This window comes from Nansenia antarctica (genome assembly GCF_963989245.1).
Source record: "Nansenia antarctica genome assembly, chromosome: 17".
In the NCBI taxonomy this organism is placed as follows: Eukaryota; Metazoa; Chordata; class Actinopteri; order Argentiniformes; family Microstomatidae; genus Nansenia; species Nansenia antarctica.
The window spans coordinates 4,247,736-4,268,261 of NC_137687.1; the positions used below are offsets into that span (position 1 = coordinate 4,247,736).

The 20,526-nt window shown below is 43.4% G+C and overlaps 1 protein-coding gene across 1 annotated transcript; it reads right to left on the minus strand.

Moving 5' to 3' along the window:
* Nucleotides 1-1,235: 1,235 nt before the first annotated feature.
* slc12a10.1 (solute carrier family 12 member 10, tandem duplicate 1) lies at nucleotides 1,236-20,291 on the minus strand (the record flags this gene model as incomplete). The annotated part of the gene is made up of 26 exons (XM_080547759.1): nucleotides 1,236-1,374; nucleotides 1,851-1,918; nucleotides 2,453-2,570; nucleotides 2,763-2,849; nucleotides 3,493-3,604; nucleotides 3,927-4,031; nucleotides 4,225-4,293; nucleotides 4,660-4,742; nucleotides 5,002-5,108; nucleotides 5,816-5,950; nucleotides 6,445-6,556; nucleotides 6,711-6,810; nucleotides 7,355-7,510; nucleotides 7,786-7,887; nucleotides 8,348-8,471; nucleotides 8,747-8,854; nucleotides 10,340-10,500; nucleotides 14,608-14,692; nucleotides 15,373-15,503; nucleotides 15,603-15,714; nucleotides 16,152-16,262; nucleotides 16,725-16,864; nucleotides 17,319-17,414; nucleotides 18,217-18,292; nucleotides 18,393-18,533; nucleotides 19,998-20,291. The coding sequence occupies 26 exons, from the start codon at nucleotides 20,289-20,291 to the stop codon at nucleotides 1,236-1,238; spliced, it is 3,072 nt and encodes a 1,023-aa protein (XP_080403885.1).
* Nucleotides 20,292-20,526: the final 235 nt, after the last annotated feature.

Below are 20,526 nucleotides of genomic sequence, written 5' to 3' on the forward strand. Positions count from 1 at the left end.
AAAGAGATGTCAGTTGATTTCATTGTGTTTAAAGGAGTCTGACAGACTTTCATGCTTAAAGAGCAGTCATTTGATTTTGCATTTGTTTCTTTTGTTTTGCACACAATCATTTGTTCGTTCATCTTTATTTATGAATAAATGTCGTTTTGCTAATATAAGTTATCCATGTATCCCTTTGTTATCCATCCTGTGGGACGGGTCGTGACTCGCGAGCTCGGGGAGCACCAAGCAGCATCCCTAGGTGCTCCTCTGAGCACTGGCCCCAAAAAGTTATGTGCACCCCTGCTTATGATCTCATTGTGTAGGGAAGGGAAAGAAATTATATTTCTTTTGAAATAAGGCACTTTTATTCATTTTGAAATGTAAATATAATAAAATATTATTTTAATTGTCATCATGTTTAATATATTGTCATAACTAAACAATATAATGATTGTACATTGATTAAAATACAACATATAGGCCTACATGTACTGTACGTAATAGTCAAAATAAAAAGATAAATATTTTTTGGGGACTCAAGTAACAATAGAAGTGTCACCACAGAGGACATTCACTGCATGGCAAGGTGGAATATGCACATCATCATCATCATCATCATCATCATCATCATCATCCTCTTTGTTCTTAAATCATAAAGATGCAATAATTCAGGTATTACCCTAAGTTACAGTGAGACTGGCTTGGTTGATGCCATTGATAATGTGGATCAACATGACAGCACTGGGCTTTATACAGTAACCAGGCCAGGATACTGTGGCTTCACACCATCGTAGTTGTCAGCTAAGTGTGTGTATATGTTACGGTACATGTGGGAATACGGTACATGTGGGAATACGGTACATGTGGGAAAACTAGGGTTAGGGTTAGGTGCTAGGGTGACTTGGTACATGCTGGCATGTCTAACCCTAACCCTAACCTTAACCCTAACCCTAACCCTACCCCTAACCCCAAACCTAACCTTAACCCTAGCACCCTAGCACCTAACCCTAACCCTAGTTTTCCCACATGTACCGTCTTCCCACATGTACCGTAACATATACACGCATCAAGCAATAGCAACCGGCAGCAACCCTAAGGTTGGAGTTGGGGTTATTAATGACACATTTTACTTCACCCATTCACACACACATTCACACACCAATGGCCGTAAAAGCTACCATGCAAGGCGCTGGCCCGCTCCTTAATTAAGAGCAATTTGGGCTGGACTTGGAAGAAGGTTTGACTATCATTGGTTACTGGCAGTAGAAGGTGAGGACATTCTGCTGGTTCCCTCGTATTAGTACAGTAGGACAGGGTAGGTCACAGGTCAGGGTGTCGAGCCATGCCATGTAGAGAGCACTGGGACAGCCTCTCTGGGGCACAGGCAAGCTCCTGTAATCACAATGCCGTGTCGTTAGAATTATAAGGTTCTATCTCCATTTTTGGTCAAAATTGAGTTTTTTACATAATCTGATCCATTAGGTGTTTATTAATGCCTGTGTGGTGTTATTTTTTTAAATGTTGACATTTTTTAGTTAGTAATTCATAAAATACAAAGGTTCCATCTCACAAAACATAATGGAATGTAAAAACTTTGACGCTCAATATCTCTGAACTACCCTAGACGGAGATAGAACCTTAGAATTCTAAGCTCACGATGCGTTACTGCTACAATACAGCACCTTGCCATAATATGACCAGGGTTAGGGTTAGGGTTAACCCAAACCATGACCCTAAGCCTACCCCTATGAGATACAGTAGGCCTATTATATTTACACAGCGGTACTGCATTATTTACACATAATTTACATAGTATTGTGAATGAAAAAGCATGTACATGAAAGTAGTTTTAATGTATGTATACTCACACTAGAACCAAGGCAGCGTGTTGTGAATTCTTGCAAATGATTTCATTCAGTCTCACCTTCCTCTCTGACTGGGGAAGGAAAGAGAGGAGAGGAGCGGAGGGGAGGAGAAAAGTTAATACAAGGATGATAGACAGAAGACATCTTCTGCCCCTCAGCACTGCGCCTCCTAAAGACACCCACTTTCCCCTCTACTGTGTCCCTAAAAACTTCTATTGCCCCCCTTGTACTGTTTCTCTGTTTCTCCAGTGTAAAAAAAAAAAGTTTAGGTTTAGAAGATGGTGATATCAATGGCCCCGGGCCTGAGCTGGATTACTCTTCCTGCTACGACTGGTGGATTGATGATTCACTTGCTTAGTATCCAAATGTATTGATTGTAAATCGCTTTGGAATAAGGCGTCTGCTAAATGCCAAAAATGTTAATGTAAAATGTAGACAAAATAGCCAGGGACTGCTGATGTAACTTAGCTACCCAGCTTATTCAGGGAGAGTCAATGACTGTCCATTGTCCCTTTTAAATAAACGAATAAAAACTATTAGAGTAAAGCACAGACAACAGACACACACACACACACACACACACATTCACACACACGCACACACACTTTCAGTTTGTGGGCTTCAAGTTCTTTGTTTGATATTTTCCAGGGGCAGTCTCTTTTCAGCTCCTGCTCTGCACCTCTCAGCCTGAAAGGGGCGATGGCATCTTCAAACCTTGTGAGGCTGAGCGTGGAAAACACATCACACAATTAATGATGTTTCCATCCTCTAATTTTACAATTATGGACAACAATATACCACAGAGGAATGTGTGATGTGTGTTGTCAAAGGGCCCTGATGTACTCGTGTGTGTGTGTGTGTGTTTTATGAATGTATGATAGTGTGTAAAAGAGAGACTGCATTTCAGAAACCCACCTTTTAGAATGAGGGAGTTTCTCACTGTCCGTCATAACGATAACATCATGGACGTTAAGTCGAAACCTCTGAAGTAGTAAGATCATCCTGATCAAAAACAATTATTGTTTATTTATCAGCAACAAAACAAATCTATGATTACACAAGGGGTTCACATACTTTCAAGCATCACTGTATGTTTTTGCTAAATTAGCACATTAGTAAATACTTACATACTGTCAGGGATAGAATGCCAGACAGAACAGCAATACAAAAGCAACATAGCTGCCACGATTTCCCTGATATTGTTACAACTCTCTAGTAATAGATGACTCCTTTGCAAGCACTCATTATGCATCATACTAACTCTCTCTCTCTCTCTCTCTCTCTCTCTCTCTCTCTAAACCTCCCACAATCATACTGAGTCTCTCTCTCTCTCTCTCTCTCTCTAAACCTCCCACAATCATACTGACTCTCTCTCTCTCTCTCTCTCTCTCTCTCTCTCTCTCTCTCTAAACCTCCCACAATCATACTGACTCTCTCTCTCTCTCTCTCTCTCTCTCTCTCTCTCTCTAAACCTCCCACAATCATACTGACTCTCTCTCTCTCTCTCTCTCTCTCTCTAAACCTCCCACAATCATACTGACTCTCTCTCTCTCTCTCTCTCTCTAAACCTCCCACAATCATACTGACTCTCTCACTCTCTCTCTCTAAACCTATATATTATATATACTATATCATGGAAACATACTCCTTGCGATCCTCCTCCATGCTGCGCTGATCTCCCGAGATGAAGACACGAACTTTGCTCTGTCGCCAGCGCCTCCTCCTGGACAACAGGTAGGGCACCAGGAGTGTCAGACCTAGGGGGGGGGGGGGGGGGTTACCATCACATGTGTAATTATAAAGCATGTTTCATACACAGATGCACCCAATAGATATACATTGTGAGACAATGGGATGTAGCAGATCTTTGATGGTGTTTTGATACAAGGGAGGCCAGTGATGAGAGTAATCAGAGGACAGGCTCATTGTAGTACATGGACTGGAATGAGGAGGAATGGTATCAATCATATCAAACCCTTACCGTAACCGTAACCCTTTCCTTTAAAACGTACCATTTTAAATTTCATGGGCCGTCCTAACCATCCCACTGAGCATTTACCTTAGCCACCCACCCCTCACCTCCATCATCTGATATCCAATAGACATCTATGGTCTTCTTCCCCTGTTTGTTCTGGAAGACTGTGCGGCTCTGCTCCTTCTGACCCTTGGGAGACTTTGCATCTGCTGGCAGACAGGATGATGAAACTACGGTAAATATCTACTGTGTAACACATTATATAATTAGTGTCATACCACTGTTAGCCAGCAAACTCAGCCATAAAACCCAGGGTGCGTGTGTGTGTGTGTGTGCGTGTGCGTGTGTGCGTGTGCGTGTGTGTGTGTGCGTGTGCGTGTGCGTGTGTGTGTGTTCTCTCACCTGAGTCTTTATCAGCATTGTGACTCTCCTCCGGCTCCATTGCCTCATCATCTTCAAATCCGTGGTTTACTGGACGATAAAAGTGACATTTCGTGACGTTAGAATTATAAGGTTCTATCTCCATTTTTGACAAAATTGAGTTTTCTACATAATCTGATCCATTAGGTGTTTATTAATGCCTGTGTGGTGTTATTTTTAAAATGTTGACATTTTTGAGTTAGTAATTAATAAAATACAAAGGTTCCATCTCACAAAACATAATGGGATGTAAAAACGTTGACGCTCAATATCTCTGAACTACCCTAAACGGAGATAGAACCTTATTATTCTAAGCTCACGATTTTCTTCAGTCGCATGTCCCATACACAGTATTTCCCCAGGTTTTGTTTTGCATTATATCCATACAAACTGTTCACTGGAGCCTAGATATCTGACCTTCACAATCCATCTCCTCTGATATGTCCAGGCCGTCCATCATCCTGAGCAGACACAGTCCATAGTTGGAGTCAAACGTGTCGCTGGAGAGAAGAGAAGGAGGGGACGGACAAGAGTGCAACGTATAAAAGATGTGTGATACATATACATATATAATAGGGAACTGGTTTCAGAAATGATAAAATATGGGAAATATCATGCTATAAGCAGTTTATCCTTATTGTTGTTGAATATTCTGCATTAGTGTCTTAGACCCAAGCCTGTTCCCAAGCCTCCATCTTTCAATTAAATTAAATTAATTTTAAATAGTTTTCTTATTTGCTTTTAGACCAATGCACTCACTATATGGTGTTGACGTAGTCCTCCAAGCTGTAGGGGGCGCACTCCTTCCAGTTGGCTTTAAACCCCATGATGAGAGTGTTGGGCTTCAGTTTACCCAGACCTGAGGCCTTATAGAAGAGAGCAAGAACATCAATGTAATCTGAAAACAGTTATTTAGTGAAATCAAATGGAAACATGAGGTACAAAAGGTAAATTAGTCAATTAGTTATCACAAAAAAAGAATGAAGAAAAAAAGCAAGGGAGGAGGATGGACAGAAAAAGAGACATCCTGTATTTCAAGATATCACCCTGAAATATAAGGGTAATACTGTATTGGCGCTTTTCCACTACCGAGCTGACGCGACCCGAACCAGGCCGCATTTGTATCCGAGCCATGCCGTACTTTCAGAAACGCTTCTCCATTATACGGAGACTGTAGGAGGAGTAACGTGTCATAAGAGCACTTCACTGTAATAAGTGCCGCTATACAGCTCAACAGGGGGAAATGCGATAAGAATCATGTCAAAATGCAGCACCATCATGCACAGATCAGCCTTAAAACATGTAACGTTAGATATTGGGACAGTGAAGTATTTTTTCTTCTTTCGGCTCTACACTCCAAAAGTAACTGGATTTGAAATCAAACAATTACTATGAGGGAAAGTAGAGAGATCATCTTTTATTTGATGGTATTTGTGTATATTGGTTTCACTGTTCACAAAAAAAGATTCACTGTCTATTTACAGGCCACTGTGCAGTATGTAGTAAGGGAGTAGTACATGATGTTAGTATGAATGGCTAGATAGAGGGAGGTCAGATTGATGAGGAGGCTTACCTGCATCAGATGTCGAGCTCCTGCTCTAAGGCAGTCTCCGCTGAAGGGGATGTAGAAGGAACGCACCTTCCTGCGGTTCAACCACTTCACCAAACTATCTGTTCCACGCTGCAACATAGGCACTTTGTCATCCTCCTGAGAGAGAGAGAGAGAGAGAGAGAGAGAGAGAGAGAGAGAGAGAGAGAGAGAGAGAGAGAGAGAGAGAGAGAGAGAGAGAGAGTGAGAGAGAGAGTGGAGGAGGAAGACATTATTTACAAATGTTTGTGTATATTTGCACATGGAGAGGAGAGGCAACATAACAGAAGAAATCACCCTGTAGATCAGAGGCTCACAAATAGAGAAAGACAGAAAAGACCAAGCAGTGGGGTTGAAACATGTTCTTTGAGTGATTGGATCCGAAGACAATGTACATACATACATATTACATACATGTATAGAGAGGAGAGACGCCATCACAACACAGGGGTCAATCAATATAATCAACATAAGCAATCCATCATAGACAGTCCTAAGACATCATAGACTAATTGTGCTTTGTGGAAACATGCAGATAACTATATAACTATAACTATTGTCTATTGTTAGTGCATGCATGTTTTTGCTAGGATACAGTGTTGGTTCTTACTAACCATGAGGATGTCTCCACAGATCATGAGGCTGATGTTCTTCGTGAAGGAACCCACAAAGTCCACCAGGGCTGGTCGAAGGTTGGGAGGACCTGTTAGGACCAAACACTGAGGCCTGAAAGAGACGAAAGATAGAAAGGTAAGAGACAGCACAGCAGACCATTCCATTCCATGCATTATAATGTGCACATATACTCTAGTAAATACGGTAGTAGATTCCCTCTGGGAGTGAGACAGGGGTCATGTGACAGGCAGATGTTCATCCTGACCTGAAGTTCTTGACGTGATCCTCTACGCCTGCTAGAGAGACGGAGTAGGACAGAGCCATGTTGTAGGTACCAGCCTGGACTGAGGAACCCCAATTTACCTCTATAGAGTAATAGTAGCAGAGAGAGAGAAGGAGAGAGAGTTAGACAGACAGACAGACAGACAGACAGACATGTAGAAGAAAGAGGGATATCACATCAATCACTAAACCTCTTCATGTAATGTAAGCAAATCATAATCAAATCAAGATTGTTGCGTAAAACCCCATCTCCCTCTCCCCCTCTCCCTCTCTCCCCCTCTCCCTCTCCCTCTCTCTCCCTCTCCCTCTCCCTCCCTCTCTCTCTCTCCCTCTCCCTCCCTCTCCCTCTCCCTCTCCCTCTCCCTCTCCCTCTCCCTCTCCCTCCTCTCTCTCCCTCTCCCTCTCCCTCTCTCTCTCTCTCCCTCTCCCTCTCTCTCCCTCTCCCTCTCCCTCCTCTCTCTCTCTCCCTCTCCCTCTCTCTCTCTCCCTCTCCCTCTCTCTCCCTCTCTCTCTCTCTCCCTCTCCCTCTCCCTCTTCCTCTCCCTCTCCCTCTCCCTCTCCCTCCCTCTCCCTCTTCCTCTCCCTCTCTCTCTCCATCACAACTACAGAGCCAGGACAACGCCTCACTTGGTTTATTGTAGGTGACGTATCCCAGCAGGAAGAAGATGATACAGGAGGTGAAGAGCGCCGCCCACCAGGTCAGCAGGAACATGAGCACCACGGAGACCACCGCTCCGAACAGAGCCGTCCACTTACTGTAGTACCGAAACGACGGCCTCCAGCCTGAGGGGGGCAGCAGAGGTCAGATGTCAGATTGAGGTAGAGTAGAAGACGACAGATTTTGTGTCATAGTACTACCCTTTCCTAATCATTTGGGGAGTAAGTGATAGAAGAGTGTATGCGTGTGTGCGTACGTGAGAGAGAAAAGAGAGAGAGAGAGAGAGAGAGAGAGAGAGAGAGAGAGAGAGAGAGAGAGAGTTTCTGTGTGTGTGTGTGTGTGTGTGTGTGTGTGTGTGTGTGAAAGTGTGTGTGAAAGTGTGTGTGTGTGTGTCACTCACCCGGGGCATTGGTGATGGAGGCGTGGAAGCAGCTGACGTTGATGAGGGCGTAGGAGCAGAGGAAGAAGTTGGAGATCAGGGCAGCGATGATGTTCAACTCAGCTGAAAGAACCACAAGGAGAGACAGAGGAATGAGAGGAACTCCAGCCTGTATACAGTATCAATCAATAACATAACATCCATCCATCAATTGATCAATCAACTTTATTTGTATACATGTTACGGTACATGTGGGAATACGGTACATGTGGGAAAACTAGGGTTAGGGTTAGGTGCTAGGGTGACTTGGTACATGCTGGCATGTCTGACCCTAACCCTAATCCTAACCCTAACCCTAACCGTAACCCTAACCCTAACCTTAACCCTAGCACCCTAGCACCTAACCCTAACCCTAGTTTTCCCACATGTACCGTATTCCCACATGTACCGTAACATACATATTTCATACAATTGACTGCAATATAATTCACTTTACAATAAAAGCAGTATAATAGTAAAATATTTGAAAAATAGTACTAGTTCTAGTATGTTCTATTAGATCTGCTAGGATGTACAGACGCACCAACAAGAATGAAGGCCACAGCGATGAGGTAGGTGAGTATATAGGCCCGATATGGCTCGTCATTTTTCCCGTAACCCTTTGCAAAGAATCCGATGTATGGGTAAATGTTGTCTCTGCACAAACACTGAAGGAGAGAGAGAGAGAGAGAGAGAGAGAGAGAGAGAGAGAGAGAGAGAGAGAGAGAGAGAGAGAGAGAGAGAGAGAGAGAGAGAGAGGAGGGGAGAACAATCTGATGATCTCATGTGACAAAAATGTCAAGCATTTCACATTTCACATTGCCTTCAACCTAGTATGGATTTTCATGGAATCATTGTCAAAGTTTTGTTGCCAATAGGTTCTAAGGATGACTTGTACAACTCAGGTACACAGGTGAATCGATGAATGAGTGTGGGGTCTCACCTGGAAGATCTTAGGGGCGGAGACTAGAAAGGCGAGGGCAGAGGATAGGCTGGCTGCAAATAAACCAGCGGTGATGAGGTAACCGTAGCCTGACACCATATTAAGTATCTGTGGGGCAGGATATGTGACAGCAGCTGGTGAAAGCGGGAACGTCAGCAACCAATCAAAATGTTCTGACCTTTATTCTGAAATGTTTAAATAAATGTCAACTTTGTTGAAAATCAATGACACACTCACTAGTCAAGCCAAAACACTGCAATGCAATGGATTCGGTGAGTATAGTAAGCCCCACTACTCTACAATAACTAGGTAGTAGTGGGGATTACTCACCGAATACTTTGCATTGCTTTGACTAGCGAGTGTGTCATTGATTTTCAACAACTTTGACATTTCTTTAAAACATTTCGAATAAAAGTCTGAACATTCGGTCAGTTGGCGACTTGTTCCTGCTTTCACCAGCTGCTGTCACATATTATAAGTTTCAAGTTGTATTGTTACGTCACATTACACAAGTATAAAGGCCAATGCACACGGCGTGCGATTTTGTTGCACGACAACATTCGATTCTCAATTCTTTGAATTATTTCAATTGGTGAGAATGGAGAATCGAATGTTGTCGTGCGATAATATCGCATCGCACGCAGTGTGCATTGTCTCATTCAAAACAATGGAATCGAATTCGGTGGTGCGACAGAATCGGGGCCGTGTGCATTGGGCTTAAGAGAGTAACATTCTTACACTTCCTTTCCTTGACATTGCAGCACAAAGACAAATGAGGCAATAAGATAAATAAAGTCACAATAGTTAGAAGACATAAGTGAGACAATCGGTCAAGTGACAAGTCGTGGGAGACAAATAAGACAAATAGGACAGGACACAATTTAGTAGTACAAATAGTAAAAAAATAAAATAGCACAGAGTCAAAATGTCATGAGTATTGCACTCGGTGGCAGTGGGTGTAAAGGCCATTGCACACAGCGTGCGATTTTGTCGAATTCGATTCCATTGTTTTGATTGAGACAATGCACATGGCGTGCGATGCGATATTGACATTCGATTCTTAATTCTTTGAATTCTTTCAATTGGTGTGAATTGAGAATGAATTATTTATCTGGCCTTATTGCCTTATTTGTCTGTGTGCTGCAATGTCAGCACAAAGACATTGCGCTCAATTTGTGCTCAATTTGTCTTTGAGAATCAATTCACCAATTGAAAGAATTCAAAGAATTGAGAATCGAATGTTGTCGTGCGACAAAATCGCACGCTGTGTGCATTGGGCTTTAGGGTAGGTAGTCTGTATGCATAGGATATAACATATAGAATATAAACGTGTTATACCATGTAGTAGTTAACCTTTATAAACCATCTATGGGCTAAACCGGTCTCTAGGAATAGGTATCCCAATAAAAACCCAGCCGCTAATAACAGTGATGGAAGAAGAAGAAGAAGAAGTCCCACCTTGAAATTGTTGGCTATCCCAATAAAAACCCAGAGTTTTTCCTGATCTGGGTGGGGGCCCAGAGTTTTTCCTGATCTGACCAGGAAAAACTCTGGCCGCTAATAACATTCCAGTGATGGAAGAAGAAGTCCCACCTTGAAATTGTTGGCTGATCCGAAGGTGCAGGAGTGGCTCTCCTCACACTGTGTGAAGTTCCAGCCCAGTCTGCACCCCAGGCCCTCACACACCTCAGAGGAGTTAGACACCACCAGACTGTCATTCAGGTTCCCAGAGGCGTCCCGCACCACACATACCGCTGGAGAGGCCAGAGAACAGAGAGATAATAATACTAATAATTCATTACATTTATATAGCGCTTTTCCGAGACTCAAAGACGCTGACAATAATGGAGAAACGGAAAACACAGAAACAACAAGCAGATAACAGATAACATGGGCACATGGAACACAGAGTTAGTGAACGGGGAGGGGGGGGGGAGATGGTTAGGGGTAGGGGAGGCTGTATGTACAGCTGGGTTTCCGTTAACCGGCAATTGCCGGTCTTTGTCCGGTAAAATTTGGTGAAGTCCGACAAATTGAAAAGTCGTCGGACATATTGTCCGGTGAAAATAATTCCCTTTGAATACAATTCGCTAAAGCTGGCTGGGTGCGTTCGTAAACACGCTCTGGAAATCCGATCAGCACTCGCGGAACGCCTCTCGTCCAATCGAACGACTCGGTCGCTCTGTGACATCGAAGCCAGCGTGCGCTCCGGCGCTCTCAGAGCGTGTTTACGAACGCACCCCTAGAAGTTTCCAGCCAGCTAGCTGAAGCTGCTACACACACCAGAGCCATGGCGACCGAACGGCAAGTTAAACAACATACTATAAAAGTGACATTGTTTTACTCATTACTCATACGTTTGTTGTCATTCGGCGGTGCTAATAGTCGCTTTCTTTTTTAATTTATTTAATTTATTTTATTTTAGCAGTTTCCCCGAAAGTTAAGTGTTTGTTTTTATATCACTATTTGCACTTCTGGTTAGATGCTAAACTGCATTTTGTTGTCTGGTACTTGTACTCTGCAATGACAATAAAGTTGAATCTCACCTAATCTAATCTAATCTAATCTAAAATAATCTAAAATAATCCCATCACTATTACTCCCTATTTTCATCAGTGTTTCAATCCTTGAATCTGTGATGGAAATCAAGCAAAGCCACTTCAAGTCTCCCCACCACTGACAGCGCTGGGTGTGCCTTTCCGTACACTCTCGGTTATTCCCTGTGGATTTAAAAAAACGGTGTTTTGGTTTCTATAATGTGGTCTATTCTCAGTGTTGACGAGCAACTCAGGGGGCTTTGAGATGGCTAACAGCTAATTAAAGGAGTAATTCCACTCAAAAGGGTAGAAGTAAGCTGACTGTCTGTCTGTCTGTCTGTCTGTCTATCTGTCTGCCTGTCTGTCTGTCTGTCTGTCTGTCTGTCTGTCTGTGTGCTGGACTACCTATGACTTCCATGGTACCTGGGAACGCGTTGTCGGAGAGAAACGCCCTCTGTACAAAGGACCTACTGACCAAAATCCCTGTTCCCCGTAGCCTACATGCTTGCACTGTTACTGTTCAATAAAATGTTATACATCTAGACATTGTGGTATTTCTTTATATACGTATCCCAGACTGCCTATCAATTGTTTCTCAATAAACAGTTATGTTCTTCCCATTGTCATACTCCCGAGCTAAACGAAATGCCTTCCCAACCAGCGAGACTTATAGAAATGACGTTGTTTTATTGATTTTAAATAAAAAAAGGGTAAAACTGTAAAGAGAAAATAGAAAACTCACATTAATCCCAAACAATTTAACAAACTTCAGTTAACGTAATGTGGAGTCCGTTCATTGATCGATGCTGTCTGTTCAGTTCCCAGTGAGGCGCCCGTTCAGCGCTGGACCCGTTCAGCGCTGGATTTGACGCATGGCATAGCGCGCATGCGTCAAATCATGTTATATTATTATATATTATATAGCTCGCATCTAATCGTATCGGATGAGAAATAGACATTAAATGGCATATATAGGCCGCTACACAACAGTAATCACCGCGACAAACATTAGATTTGGAGGAAAAAAAAATATGATTTTGGAAAAAAAAAAAAATATTATATTTTAATATGATGACCGGAATATATCACGTTTGTCCGGTAAATCGAATTCTTCCCGGACACGATGTCCGACGGCAAATTTTTCTAACGGAAACCCTGATGTACAGTATGTCAGGGGGGGAGGGGGGGTGGCAGGGTTAGGGGAGATGGGTAGGGGTAGGGGAGGTTGTATGCGTGTCCAGGGGGGGAGGGGGGGTGGCAGGGTTGGGGGAGATGGTTAGGGGTAGGGGAGGCTGTATGTATGTCAGGGGGGAGGGGGGGTGGCAGGGTTAGGGGAGATGGGTAGGGGTAGGGGGGGTTGTATGCATGTCCAGGGGGGAGGGGGGGTGGCAGGGTTAGGGGAGATGGTTAGGGGTAGGGGAGGTTGTATGCATGTCCAGGGGGGGAGGGGGGCGGCAGGGTTAGGGGAGGTGGTTAGGGGTAGGGGAGGTTGTATGCATGTCCAGGGGGGGAGGGGGGGTGGCAGGGTTAGGGGAGATGGGTAGGGGTAGGGGAGGTTGTATGCGTGTCCAGGGGGGGGGGGGGGAGTGGCAGGGTTGGGGGAGATGGCTAGGGGTAGGGGAGGCAGTAAGCATGGGAGAACAGGTAGGTTTTGAGGTGGGATTTAAAAGTGAGGAGGATGGTAGGATAGACAGAGATAAACCGTGGTAAAGCCAAATCACTGATGAATGAATGATAAATGATAGTAAAGAGAGAAAGAGAGAGAGAGAGAGAGAGAGAGAGAGAGAGAGAGAGAGAGAGAGAGAGAGAGAGAGAGAGAGAGAGAGAGAGAGAGAGAGAGAAGATTGTGAAAACAAGGGCAGGCAGGGTTCGAGTTATGTGGGAGCCAATGGGAGCTGAGCTCCCATAGAGATGGTCTGAGACTCTCTGAGCTCCCATGAAGGCAGTAAAATCAAAAATCTGTGGGGGTCGCTAATAATACATTACCACAACTATTATTTGATCAAAATGTCAATGTAATGAATATTATTTAATTTATATTATAAATATTGTAAAATAAACACGTTTTCCAAAAGAGCTACGCGCACCATTAATCTCCTGTGAATGACAGTAGGCCTTTGACTGCCTGCACTTCACCACCAAGACACCATGGGGCGCAGTAGAATATTGTGCAACAGCAAAAGGTTGATTAATCAGCTGTGCGGTAAACCGTTGGAACACACAGTGCACAGCTGATTAATCAATTAAACCAATAGAGTGAGACAGGATATGTTCATATACCAGTTGCCTTTCAGGAAGTAGTGAGATCGTGCACCTAGCCTATTATTGAGAAGCAAACATTCATTCATTAGCTATACAGGAGTATATACATACAGTAGCTACCATGCCGCCCAAAAAAAGGCCATTTTTTGACCCTCTCCCGTTCATCCAATCTTGGATAAAGAAAAGACATCGGACGTCAGCATCATGGGTTCCAGGACCGCGACCGCAGCCTACTGAAAACAGACCAAACAGGTCTATCTTGTCTCCGTAAAGGTAAGGTGGCTTTTACTTTTTACTAACCTAGTGTACATGTATTTTTCGCTCCTTCTGTATAGCAAAAATAACACAATTATTGGCCGAGATACATGTGTGACTATCGCTTTTATAGCTGTTGTTTCATGTGGGGCTGTTGATGTGGTGAAATGAGTAGCCTGCAGCTGTAGCGTCAGGATATGTTGGTATTTGAGGAGGAGGATGAGGATGAGGATGATGTTTCGGTACCAGTACCGTTTTTAAAGTATCGACTTGTCACCGGTATCGAATAAAACCCAAACTGTACCCAACCCTAACTATATGTTTACATGCCAACTAATTAGCTAATTCATTTCTGTCATTTAGAGCTGAGGGGAGCAACAGAGAGACGGACAACAGGACAGTAACAGAGAGACAACGGGAGAGGAGAGCAATAGAGACAGAACTGAATGCACTGAACTTTTTTTTTTATTCTTTGCATTATTAACACTGTTGTGTTATTGTGTTATTAAAGTGTTTAAGTGTTTTATGGTAAAGCATTATGAGTGGTGTGTGTGCAGGGTGCTCGTGAGTTGTATATTTTGGGGAGGGGGGAGGCTTGTGTATGGGGGCGGGGGGTCCTCACACAAAGGAGTAGCCTAGGGCCACTGACCACCTTAATCCGCTACTGCCTATAGCTAATTAAAACTTGTAAGTCCCATCGCTGTGTGGGCATGATTCGCGCGTGCATGAGAACATTTCGCACTGTTATTTTGGAGACCCCCACAGAGATCAGCTTATAACTCGAACCCTGAGGGCAGGTATAATTACCAAGAGTTCCAGAGACACCTAAATAGCTGAGAGTAGTCCAGAAAATAGCCATCAGAGTTCCTTTGGGGATAGCAGTCCCTGGATCCTATATCACACCAAAACACACACACAGAACCACAACAGCATAACACAGAAGTCAACCCAGAGGTAAAATGTCCAGCTTTGTGGTGTGTTTACAAAGAGATGCACATATTTTTCGCTATTAAAATGTAGCATAAATAAATAAAGCGCTAATATTGCCATTGCATTCCTGTCAATGGGAAATGTCCACAATGATTCGACTTACGTGTGCGAGTTAGGATTCCACCCTAAGCAGTGGTGTAGTCTAGTTTTTTCTAGTGGGTATACTGTGATTTTTCCCTCCCAGCCTCATATTGTTCATTTCGGAACGCCATAAAAATAAGTCTGCGCTCCCTGTCTAACGTTACTGTATATCTAACATTACATGATATAAGGCTGATCTGTGCATGATAGTGCTGCATTTTGACATATTTCATGTCGCATCTCCCCCCGTTGATGGTATATGACGCTATAGTCAGTCCCAATGGTCCAAAAGTCAAGTGCTTCGTAACACAGACGGGGGTGAATTGTATGAATGAAAGTGAAAGTTCTGTCACAAAACGCTGTTACGTATCCTCACACATTTTTAAGTGGGTATATGGAAATCCTTGGCCTTTCCTAGTGGGTATACGGCGTAGTCCTGCGGATCACGTAGACTACACCACTGACCCTTAGTGTCTACTTCCTCTCCTTACGTCTCTTTACCTTCAGGTCTCCAGAGATGTTGACTCCTGACAGGATCCCGATGGCAGAGGGGAAGAAGATGGCGAACATCTGGAAGAAGCTTCCGTCAGGACCTCTCCAGTCTGGCAGCAGGTTGGCCATGAAGATCTCACCTGGTAAACAGGTAACCATCAATCACTTTCAGTAGTGCAGTAGTGCCTCTATGTTTAATAATGCCAAACATACACATTTGTAAACACTCTGATACTCACTGCGGTAGCTGAAGAAACCCATGGCTTTCTTCTCTGGGGTGGCAGGGATCGCCGTGCCCACAACATAGTTGGCAAAGGACACCATCAACACTATGAAGAACAGAATCTGGGCCTGAGAGGAGGGGAGGGAATGAATGAATGAATGAATTAATTAATCTTTATTTGGAACATGATTTAAAATAATAAATAACAAATAACTATTTGTTATAGTACAAAATAGAGTACAGTCCTATCAATTGTTCGAAAAGGAGTAGGAAGAAGCCTAGACTTATCCTGTCCTACCCCTGTTTATACTGTCCTACCCCTGTTTATACAGGAGGAAGAAAGAGAGAGAGGGAGGGAGAGAGAGAGAGGGAGAGAGAGAGAGAGAGAGAGAGAGAGAAAAAAAAAGAGTGAAAGCGAGAGAGAGGGAGAGAGAGTAACAATGAGAGAGGGGTGAGGAAGAGAGAGGGGGATACAGGAGAGAGAGAGAGGTTTTACTGAGGAGATGGGAGCTGTAATTATATTGAAGAGTAATACATATGTCAGAAGGATCGAGCTGGGCCTAACCTTTGCCTCCCACTCCATTCCAGCCAATGAGATGAGCAGAAGAAGAGTGATTGTGATCACACCCAATATACGGACGTCATTGACCGGGTCCACCATGAGCGCATCAAAGTCCTACATACATCAAACAAAATAGTGAACAATCAATCCATCATTATCACAAGTGTAAGTGGTCGATACAAACGATGATACGCATGAATAATATTGTATATTTATGAATAATGAATAATACGGTATATTTATGAATAATGAATCATATTGTATATTTATGAATAATGAATAATATTGTAATAATTATGAATAATAACAAACACATGAATCAGGGTATATACAGGAATCTTGAGGTTAATTTCAATACCTTTCATCTACCGGTTCATCAACTTTTACTAAAAGTTTTTAGGATTCAAACTCTTTGGACAGAGTCTAATTCAGAAAAATACCTACAAAATTCAAGACCTCATAAAATCGTGATAAGACTTTTTAATACTTAGTAAGGGTCTTGATTTTCCCAAAATGTATTTATCTACTTTAAATACTTTTCAAGATATCGCGGATACCCTGTGAATAATATCTTACAATGAGGAGGTCGCGGACAGCCTCTGCAAAGCCCACCGTGTTGAGGGCACAGGCCAGGGCGTTGGCACAGAAGAAGACCACACCAATGGGCCCTCCCATCTCCGGCCCCAGGGTGCGAGAGATTATGAAGTAGGCGCCCCCTGGTGGAGGAAAACAAGCAGAGACAGAGAGAGAGAGAGAGAGGGAGAGAGAGGGAGAGAGAGAGACAGAGAGAGAGAGAGACAGAGACCATTTTAAGTGAGCGAGAGGTCTGTTTTCTTTAATAATATATTAGAGATATTGTTAGGATGGCATACTCTATGAAGAGGCATGTAGTATTTAGGGTTGACAATTTACAGGCAGGTCTAGTATGCTTCCATTCATGCCCTTTAGAATTACCAGTTCTATTCGAGTTTTCCAACTTCTAAAGGAAATGTTAAAATTTACACTCTTGTATTTTGTAAAAAGGAATGTGAATGTGTTAAATCATATTTTTTTTAAACGGTTAATCAAATACCTACCAAAAATCAAACAGTTACTTTTTCCTGGTCTAATGGTCAGGAAAAAACCTTGGCCCAAGTTATAGTGCAGAGATACTGTAATGATGTCACCGACCTGACACAACTCTCCCATTGGTGGAGATTGCAGAGACAGAGAGCGCTGTTACGGAGGTGACAATGACGGATATGAAGATGATCACCCAGGTGAGAACTGGGCAGAGGGAAAGTCATTATGAGATCATCATGGGCTGTGGCTCAAGACGTGACGTTAGAATTAGAAGGTTCTATCTCCATTTTTGTCCAAAACATTTTTTTAATGTTGACATTTTTGAGTTAGTAATTCATAAAATACAAAGGTTCCATCTCACAAAACATAATGGAATGTAAAAACTTTGACGCTCAATATCTCTGAACTACCCTAAACGGAGATAGAACCTTATCATTCTAAGCTCACGAAGGTCTGCAGCTCGGTGGTTTGAACCGTGGCTGACCACGTGTCGAGGTGTCCTTGAGCAAGGCACTGAGCCCCTAATTGCTCCAGGGTCACCATCTAGGGCAGACTCCTTGCCTAGAGCATAAAATACCAAATTCCAACAATTGACTGACAAGTTGATAGCATGGCAATAAAACAATTAAAAAAGAAAACAAAATAAACAAATATAGTTAAATTAATCATCATAACCTCACATTTGTTTTCAGTCTAACACTAACAAATACTAATGAACAACAAAAAACATAAATAAAATGAAGATTTTGTGCTTGTGTGAGTAACAGTAGTAGTCACAGTACCTATTCGACTAATGTGAGGTTAACAACAGGGTTGAAAGGTTTGAATGAATGAATGGATGGATGAATGAATTAATATTTTCATTCATTCATTCATCCATTCATTCATTGAATGCTTCAGTGTGACAGAAATACACAGTACACCATAAGTCAAGTTTGAGAGAGGTAGTGAAAATGATGTGGCAAATGCTGTCAGGAAAGGAGAGAGGAAGGAGGTGATAACTCACTGAGACCGGCCTGAGCAGTGATCCAGGACAAACGAAGGAAAAGAATGACGCCCCAGATATTCAGCATACATCGAATCTGAAACACGTCATCGAATTACAGTCATTGTGTGTGTGTGTGTGTGTGTGTGTGTGTGTGTGTCTCTGTGTGTGTGTGTGTGTGTGTGTGTGTGTCTCACCATAACTCCAGTCACCCATCCGAAGCGCACAGGAGATTTGGCGGTTGGAGGTTTCTCGTCCGGGCCTGTCTCCTCGTGGCCAAAGTTCACTGGCACACTAGCAACTCTAGAATCTTCTGTGTGAGGGTCCGACTCTCCATCCTGACATAGTGGCATGGAGCAGAGATAGTACAGTACACGTGATCTTAGAAGTATACGGTTCTATCTCCGTTTAGGGCAGTTCAGAGATATTGAGCGTCAAAGTTTTTACATTCCATTATGTTTTGTGAGATGAACCTTTGTATTTTATTAATTACTAACTAAAAAATGTCAACATTTTAAAAATAACACCACACAGGCATTAATAAACACCTAATGAATCAGATTATGTAAAAAACTAAATTTTGACAAAACCTTATAATTCTAACGTCACGATACTATAAACAGGCCTATCAGTGGCGTAGGGGACGGGCCCGCAAGCGACGCACCGCGGGGGGGGGCCCCCAGCCTCTAGGGGGCCCCCTAACATTGGATACTGTGGTGGGTTGACATAATTCACCCACGGTGGGTTGGGAGTATTGTTCCGCACGGACAGTTAAGTGCGTGGTACCCGAGTTGTTTATTCAGTTACTGCTTGAGTGTGTTGTTGACAATCGTTCATGTCCTTCATTAAACGTTTAGCTTTGTCATTTGATACGCCGCCTACGACTCCCGTCTCTCGGCACTAGATACAAACTTTTTTATTTAAAAAATGTTTAGGCAGCGAGACACAAGACCCTGCAGAAAAATGAGCAAGCGAAAGTACCTCAGTGGTGCGCAAAAACGGCAAGAGCAATATAAAATGTAACAAAATGCAGCGAAACTTCCCAAAATGTCATATTTTCTCACAAACCGACCCAAAGCAGCTTCTGCAACTGACGTGGGTAGGGATGCAATTAGCACTGGGTCAGGGACGAACGTCGTGGATGCACCTGTGGCACCGCTGTGGAGGACAGTGTTACTGCAGCTGGCAGGCTGACCCGGCCGAGAGATCGTTTTCAAAACTCAAAATTATCAAAAGCTATCTGAGAAGCACCATGTCCCAGGACAGACTCTCCAGACTAGCGATTCTCAGCATTGAAAGCCAGTGCACACGTCAAATGGATTTAACAAACATACTATGTTACATAGTGAAGGACTTCGCACAGACGAATGCCAGGAGGAGAGGACGTGTTGGTCATTGTTAAAGGTAAGAATGGTCTATTATTATTTGATATTATTAGATAGATATATATATTAATCTATGAATCAAATTAACTCGGGTGGTGGGTAGCCTGTCGGTCTGTTCTTGTTGCCGTTTGTGTATGGACATGTCACACACACAGTCACACATACGGTGTCAGAATGATTCTGAGCAAACGGCCAGCGCGCTGTAGCTGATAGCTGTCCAGGCCAACCATAGGGTCTATGCTGTAGGCTTTATGCAGCCTTAAAATAAATGTACCGCTACATCCGTTTGAGTTAACCTCCGTTGCGAAAGGGCCCCCGCCGCCACCTTGCTGGTGGGCCTCGGGATTTTGCGGTACGCCACTGAGGCCTATAGCAGCTACACAGGGCTGATAAAAAAGCTCTCGTCAAATCTCTTACCTCAAACGTTTTACGGAGAATCTCCAGGGAGGGTCTGCTGCGCACTTGGCGGCCGGTCAGCGAGGCGTTTGCGTAAAAGTCCAGACGGGGCACGGCGTCTATGGTGCTGTAGATGGAGGGGCGTCTCTCGTCCCTGTTTGCTGTTGGCCTCACCCTGTCCGTGGTAGGAGTAGGCCTATGTCGACCATTGGGCTCAGGGGGTTCAGGGGGACCCACGTTTTTAGACTGCTGCTGTGAGGAGTTGTGCGGTGCCTCCGGGTCCGCTGAGCTGCGCCTAGACGTGCCTTGGCCCATATCCACACAGTACTACTTCAAGACACAGAAAATAATATGGCTCTTATGCTCCATGTCTTAAGTGAGTGAATGAGTGCATGTCTTCAGGTTAGGTCTTAAGACGACTTAAGACATCTTGACAGACAACATTTATTTTGGTTAATTAAGACATCTTAAGACATCTCAAGACAAGGTGATGGCTGCCGGGTATGCATCTGTCTGTGCACATGAAATAGGGAAGAGAGAGAGGCAGTCA